The sequence below is a fragment of the Athene cunicularia genome, assembly GCF_003259725.1.
Source record: "Athene cunicularia isolate RWA chromosome 10 unlocalized genomic scaffold, athCun1 chr10_part1, whole genome shotgun sequence".
Lineage (NCBI taxonomy): Eukaryota > Metazoa > Chordata > Aves > Strigiformes > Strigidae > Athene > Athene cunicularia.
In genome coordinates, this window is record NW_020799112.1 from 7808717 (window position 1) to 7816184 (window position 7468).

At 53.7% G+C, this 7468-nt stretch overlaps 1 protein-coding gene across 1 annotated transcript; it reads left to right on the top strand.

The window, feature by feature from the left end:
• Positions 1-5: 5 nt before the first annotated feature.
• Positions 6-7205, top strand: CTSH (cathepsin H; the record flags this gene model as incomplete). The annotated part of the gene is made up of 10 exons (XM_026856033.1): positions 6-135; positions 221-291; positions 791-895; positions 1166-1252; positions 1978-2033; positions 3128-3209; positions 3322-3390; positions 3796-3902; positions 5661-5786; positions 6400-7205. Coding segments are annotated over 10 exons (909 nt in total), but the record flags the coding sequence as incomplete, so codon positions are not given.
• Positions 7206-7468: the final 263 nt, after the last annotated feature.

Genomic DNA, 7468 nt, shown 5'->3' on the forward strand with positions numbered 1-7468 from the left:
GGGTGGTTGACGCGCTCTTGCCCCCGCAGAACAACCGGCGGTACGGCCCGGGCGAGTACCCGCGCAGGCTGCGGGTCTTCCTGGACAACAAGAGGCAGATCGAGCAGCACAACGCCGGCAACCACAGCTTCCAGAGTAGGAGCCGCTCCCCCGGCCCCCGCCCGCTCCCGCCTTCGGCCTCCGTGAGCGAAACGTTCCCCTTTCCTCCTCCTCCTTCTAGTGGGCCTGAACCAGTTCTCGGACCTGACCTTCGCGGAATTTAAGAAGCTGTACCTGTGGAGAGAGCCCCAGGTAAATCACGGGCGGGCGGGGAGGAGGAGCCCGGCAGGGCGGCGGACCCCGAGCCGCAGGGGCTCAGCGCCGAGCTGCACCCCTCTGCCGCGGGCCGACACCCCGTCGCTGCTTTGCCTGACATCGGCTTTGGCAAGCGCCATGCCCTGTCCTGCCGGAGCCCGGGAAGAGCAGGGTGAGCCCCCCCATCCCGGTGTTCAGCTGCCTCGATCCTGGCTCCAGCCAAAACATCACTTCTGCTTTCAGCTTTGCAGGTTGAGCTCTGGCTTTACGGGTACTTAAGGCCTGATCCTGACTTTTAGCGGCTCCCTGAGCAGCTTGGGCTCTGCTGCTGGGGCTGGCCTGGGTCTCCCCGGCTCTAGTGGCCGGCATGCAGCAGGCCATGGCCACCCACACGGCATGGGGGTCACGGCTCCCTCCACCCCGGGGAGCCAGGCGGGCCGCGGGCCACCATCCCCCAGCCCGGTGGCTTTCCACAGCCCTCCCACCTCGCTTGCAGAACTGCTCAGCCACGAAGGGGAACTTCCTGGGCAGCTCCGGGCTGTATCCCGACTCCATCGACTGGAGGAAGAAGGGGAATTTCGTGACGCCTGTGAAAAACCAGGTGGGGAGCATGTGCCACTGGCAGTGCACCAGGAGCCGGCTGGGAGAGGCGCTAAACCTCCGCGGGCAGGGCACCGGGCCGGGAAGAGGAGGGCCCACAGGGAAGCAGGCTCCTTTGGGAGCCCCGCTGGGGCAGGGGGAGGGCGTGGGCTCTGGGGCAGGGGACGAGTGGGCAGCGAAGCCTAGCCGCAGGCGGGCAGTGGAAACACCGCGCTCCTGGTGTTTTGAGGAGGCCGGTGACAGAGTAGTTCCCCTCCGGTTCCTAACACAGGGTCCCTGCGGAAGCTGCTGGACCTTTTCCACCACGGGCTGTTTGGAGTCTGCCATTGCTATTGCGACGGGAAAGCTCCTCTCTCTGGTAAGAGATTTTCCTTTCTGGGTGCTGATGGCAAGTTCTGCCTCTGGTTGTCTGCCTGCTGCTTGTTCCATGTCCAGCTGTAGGTGGCTGCGGGCGACTGTGGCAGGTACACCCCCACCCTGCAGACCACTGGTAGCTCTTTGCAGGCTGAGCAGAAGGCTGGGAGGTGTGGGGCAGCATGCTGGGAGCTCTGGGTACCCGAGGACATGCTGGTCGCCAGCCCATCTCAGGTCTGAGTGTCCCGCTGCCCCAGGCTTGGGCAGAGCCTTTTTGGAGCAGGATGAAACCGAACTGGCCCAGAAGTCCCAGCCACTGTGAGCAGGGAGGGTTAGCTAGAACTGTGTCCGGTGCAGCACGTTGTGAGACTGTTTATTTTTAAAATCCCAGAGGATTTATATTCTTGAAGAACTAAAAAGACAGTAGCTGCTCATACGACTTAGCAGAATAGCTGAGGGTTGAGTGCCAGTGTTAAAAACAAACTTGACCTTTGAAAGAAATCTCAGCCAGCACTCCTGCGGCGGGTGTGAGGAGGAATGCCTCTTGCAGCCGCCAGCTCCAGGTCTTCCTCATCCTCCTCCTCGGGACACAGAGCCGTTTGGCTGGGTGATTCCCACTCGCAGCGGGCGAACAGCCAGCTGGGCGGATGAAACCAGTGCTCCTTGGTTGTGTTTTGGCTTGCTTGTGCAGGTGTTGAATATAGACTGACTCAAAAAACTTTTCCGTAGGCAGAACAACAGTTAGTGGATTGCGCCCAGGCTTTTAACAACCACGGCTGTAGTGGGTAAGTACCATAAAGGATAGAAAGGAGAGTATCTTGTGCTCCATGACTGACAGCCTTCTCCAAGATCTAGTGTTGGAACCTTCCAGATCTTGGAATGTTTTTTGTTTTCCCTTGGCTGCGATGTGCCAGGGAAAACAGTTTTGGGTTTGGTTTGTTTACATTAATTTCGCCCTCCTTAGAGATTAGAATGTTTCCCTAAATCAGCAAAAAGCAAAAGACAGCATTTTCTAAACTCTGTTGTTCCTCTTATTAGTTTTTATTCTGATACTTGTTTTGTTACAATGTCTTCTGACATTGCGGTCGCAGGGGCTTTAACGCACTCAGGCAAAGCGAGGGGAGTTTTGTCTGTTGCTCTGCTCCTGAGTCACGCACATCTCATGGTGCTTTAAGGAACCCACAGAAACCTCTGCTTCCTGTTTGGTGAATTCCTACTGCCTTGCTAGAGAAGACAGAAAGTAAAGCTTTCTGAAATCTTCTGTTTTCTGTAAGAGAAGTGGTCCCTGAGGAATGCTCAGAGAGCTGAGCAAAACCACTCGGTGTTTTTTATTTTCTTCATGACTCCTCTTTAGTCCTTTCCCTGTGAGCGCGTCCCAATCATGCTCTTTCCTTTCCTTCCCTCCATGAGATGCACTCCCTGAAGGCGGCTGGGGAAGGACGCAGCCTCTGGGGGTCCTCCATCCTCCCCTGCACTGTGTGGCTGGGGGGGGGCCCAGCCAGGCCAGGCAGAGGGCACAGAAAAACACCTTACAGGGTGTGAGGCTGCAGGGCTGAGCTGGCACCACTGGGGCAGTGTGGGCAAGGCAGCCTCAGGGCTCCTGTGTTGGGGCCCTCCCTGAGAACCAGTCCTTCCCCTGCCTGTGCAGGACTGTGCCAGGTAGAGTGAGGGGCTGGGCCTGGCGTCCCAGGCAGGAAGATACTGCAGGAACAGACCGGAGCTCGTGCCTTGAGAGGGCCTGGGGTACACAGCCCTTACCTGTCCCCCAGCTTGTGGGAAGGGGCTGTAGGGCTGTGGGGGAGGGTTGATGGCTTTGCTCTGCAGAAGCCGAAGAGTTTCCATCCTAATTAATCTGCATTCTGGCTGTGTTGTCTTGCAGAGGCCTGCCAAGCCAAGCCTTCGAGTACATACTGTATAACAAAGGGCTGATGGGGGAGGACACCTACCCATACCGGGCTGAGGTATTTATTCCCAGTACAGCTCAGAGGCGTTTCTGCAGCTCAGAAGCATTTCTGTGGCGGCAGCGCGGGGTCCAGAACAGTCTCTAACACCGCTTCCCTCCTGTCCGCACAGAACGGCACCTGCAAGTTCCAGCCAGAGAAGGCTGTTGCATTTGTCAAGGATGTTATCAATATCACGCAGGTGAGGCCCTGAGGTCTGTGTTTCTGAACTTCCAGGGTGTTAACGTGGTGCCAGGCCTGACCTGGACAGTGCTCAGATACCCCGAGGCCACAGCACAAGCTGCAACTTGCTGGCTCCTGGAGAGGAGCAAGCCGCTGGCATGCACACGCCGATTCCCTGTTTCTGAGGGTGGCACCAGTGAAATGCCATAACCAGAAATCCAGGTCTCTGCCCACTTTCCACAGCGGGTGCACCTCCAGGCTGTGAGGAAATCTTGGTTCTTTCAGCAAGCAGCACCCATTTCCTTGTCTGCAAGCAGCATGCTGGGGTCAGCCATCCCCGCTGCGCTCTGACCGCTGGGCTGGGCATCCCGACTGCACCCAGCATCATTGGGAGATAAATGACTCCGGGATCCTCCTATTGCAGTATGACGAGGAAGGCATGGTGGAAGCTGTGGGGAAGCACAACCCGGTGAGCTTTGCGTTTGAGGTGACAGGTAACTTCATGCACTACAGAAAAGGCGTCTATTCCAAGTGAGTGTTTCTGAACTGGGGGAGTGAGGGTGAGGGGAAGGCATAGGGCTGAAATCACTTGCATCCCCATTTTTCCTGCTCTGCGGTGCTGGCCGCAGGGACACTGGACTGCATTTTTGTGGGGTTTTTTAAACACAAAATATAAAACATGAGTAAACTGAGCGTTGAGATACTGATTTCCCAGGGGGATGAGAGCACAGCACAGGGAAGAGAGAACAGGGTGTTTGCAGCCAATTTACTCCTAGGAACCAGTCCAACCTGAAGACTAGACTGTATTTGGAACAAAGGCCGGCAGTTCAGCGAGCTTGGGATATCCTCCTGCAGCTGCAGAGCTGGGGGTCCTGTCCCAGGGCAGGGGGCTCTGAGGGTGGTGGTGGGGGCAGCCCAGGCAGCACATCTGGTTTCCTTAGGGTGAGCCCAAACCAGTCAGTTTTACATGGGACTCGGGTGGCTCCTCCAGCGCTGGACCTTGGAGGGTGGCGAGGGGCGTCACTGCCTTCCTGCTGCCCTGTCCCTGCACAGTGTGTCTGCAGGTTGGGGGGTGATGGCAGGGTCCCTGTGTGGTCCCCCTGGCACCTCGGGCTTCCCCGCCTTGGCAACCAGAGGGGTAAGGAAAGCGGCAGATGAAAAATGAGCTTGGGACGTGAAGAGACTTAGCAGAAAGTCTCGAGTGTTGTGACAGCTGTATAGCCAAGGCAAGAAACTACTTAAAAGGCTGATCGTTACATTTTGGAAAGAGTACGGAAGCTTATCGGGGCAGGATAGATTTCTATTAGGCAGGAAATGGGGAAAGTGCATGTTTGGAGACAACTAGAAAAATACTTCGGAGTAATGAATCCTCAGTCACGTAGAACTGCAGGGAAAAATTAAACTAAGAGTGATCTACCCCAGGGAGCTGCAAGGGAAGGAGTGGGCAGCACAGTGAATTCCAGTGGCTTTGCTGTTGCAATAAACTAAAGTTTAAAGCAAGTCAGAGGTGGATGTAAGGTGTAAAAGCAGGTGAGACAGTCAAGACACTAGGATTCCGGTCTGAGGAATACACCAATTTTATCATGTAGATTTATAGTCTAAAGTAGATGCAAGGTCGGAGCATATGGAATAATGGATGCTCCAGTGGTGTTAACAGATTCAAGAAGAGTTAATCTGGTGTGGGGATTATAGATCTTTTGGTTATCTGCAATTTGAAAATGTTTTAAAATGGGTGCTCTGGAGATGGGAGTGTGTACCTTGGATTGACTTGGTTTATATCACAGTGGCAACTTTAATCAAGTGCAATTAAAAGTTCTAAATTCAGAGGAAATACAAGGAAACATGTATTTAGATGGAGAAACTAGCTGTTTCCTGTGCAAAATGCGGATTGGTGCCCCTGAACTTCAGGGCAGAACAAACCGTTACTGGGATGCACTAAGAGCTTCTAGTTTTCATTGGAAAAATTCCTTTGCTCATTTTTTTCATTGTCACACAAAAACAAGCTACAATGTTGATGTTAATCCTGAACAAAAGGCCAGACCAGGTGATCAGATCAAAGGTCCATGTAGCCTATCGCCCTGACTTCAGGTAATAATTTCTGAGTGAGAAAACAGAGCAGTATTGCCTTTTCCTGGCTTCCTGCCCTACTCTCCACAACTGGAAGTTCAGAGTATCCATAAGTTCTTTTTGCAGTTGGAGTGCAATTAAGAATGCTGGCTAATCCATGATTAATTATACGCGCTGCTTTTAATGTAACTCATCTGCATTATTTTTCCTTTTTCTTTGCAGCCCACGATGCGAGCACACCCCTGACAAGGTGAACCATGCTGTCCTTGCTGTGGGGTATGGAGAAGAAAATGGGACTCCTTACTGGATTGTGAAGAACTCCTGGGGCCCGCTGTGGGGCATGGAGGGGTAAGGAGGACCCAACACTGCCGGACCCACCACGGTCTTCCTGTACCTGGTCCAAGGACCATCACGAGCAGGGATCCCGCCCACCCTTGACAGCCCCAGGTCGCCCTTAAACTCTCAACCCGAAATTTTTCAGCTGTTTAATGTTCTGGGAAGATACAGGGGAAAACATCCCAGCGTTGGCAGCGACATGGCTCCACAAACCAGTCCTGGGGTGACTCGTTAGTGCAGATCCTTAGATGAATAGATCTGCTGTGTCACTGGGGGCTTGGCCAGTGGCTGTGCCAGGAGAGCACCATGCCTCTCCCGTGGTTATAGAAGAAGAACAGGTTGTGCTGGGAGCGAGTTTTCACTCCAGCTCTGCAAGTGTTTCCAGCTGCAAGTGAAATTTTTGAGAGTCAGGTGCTCACTCTGCTAGTTTGTGGTACAAGGGGGACGGGGAAGAGCATTGCCTGGTGAACAGCTGATGGCAACAGCTCTGCCACAGGTATTTGCTCCTTGCACTGGCGTGAGAAAGGAGCTTGTGCATAAGGAGAGCAGTTGCCTTATGCCACTCTCTCATGCTGACTCTTGGATGGGGGAACGCTCATTCATACACATTGTTTTCTCTTTTTAGGTACTTCCTTATTGAACGCGGCAAGAATATGTGTGGTCTCGCTGCTTGTGCATCTTACCCGGTTCCTCAGGTGTAAGAAGAGAGCACAGGCTGGGAAAAGTGGGCATAGGAGAAGGAATGACTGATCATATACGAATTTCTGAATGCTAAAATCAAGCGAGAACAAAATGAAATACCGAGCAGATGAAAGTTGTTATCTGCAGGCAGATTCCTCGGCTTGCACACAGCTTCTTGCCATAGGAAGACCTGTGCCTCCTCTCCCCAGCCAAAAGCAAGCGTGCTCCTGTGCAGAGTGCCAGGCTCCCGCTTTCTCCTGGCTGTGGTGCCTCACCCTGTCCCAGCCAGGGCCCCGTGCTGCTGCTGGGGGGTGGCAGCAATGGGGGACTCTTGGATGGTGGAAATGCCATGTAGTTACCTGATGTGAAGATGCTGCTCCGACACAGCTCACGCCTTCCTGTAGGTGGCCGTTCCCTAATCAACAGATCTAACTTCTAGGGATTTTAAAATTTTCTTTGAAGGCGATTTTTCCTTTCTCTAGAGGAAGATGGGTGCTGTGATTTGTATGTTTTACTTATTTTCGTTAAATGTTTTTAGAGGTTTTTTGGTATTAAAAATTAGGGTATTTTAATGCAAATTGAGAAGAAATGGATGATTTTATGATTCAAGCAAGCAGCTTATTGCTAACATAAACCTGTGACGCTGTGAGAAGGTCGTGTGGCAGTAGAGGGCGCTTGTGTGTTATTTCACTCTAAAACCGGCCCCTGACTGAATAAAGACAACTCTTCACTGCTGTGGTGTGTGCTCTGCACGGCCCTGGGCGTTACCGGCACAGTCACCAGGGGGGAAATGTGGCGTTAAGTCTTTCGGATCTCGGAGCAGGATCGGACCGCGTGGGTGTCTTGAGGAGGCACCGTACCCCTGACACACAGCTCCTATGAGTAAGAATGGCGCGCAGAGCGTTAAAACCTCCCCGCGGTTACACAGCTTCGCTTTTAGAGCCAGCTTTAAGGCGCCTGGGGCGGGGCGGCGGTGCCCGGGCGAGGCTGGCGGGCGCCGCACCGGTAGCGGC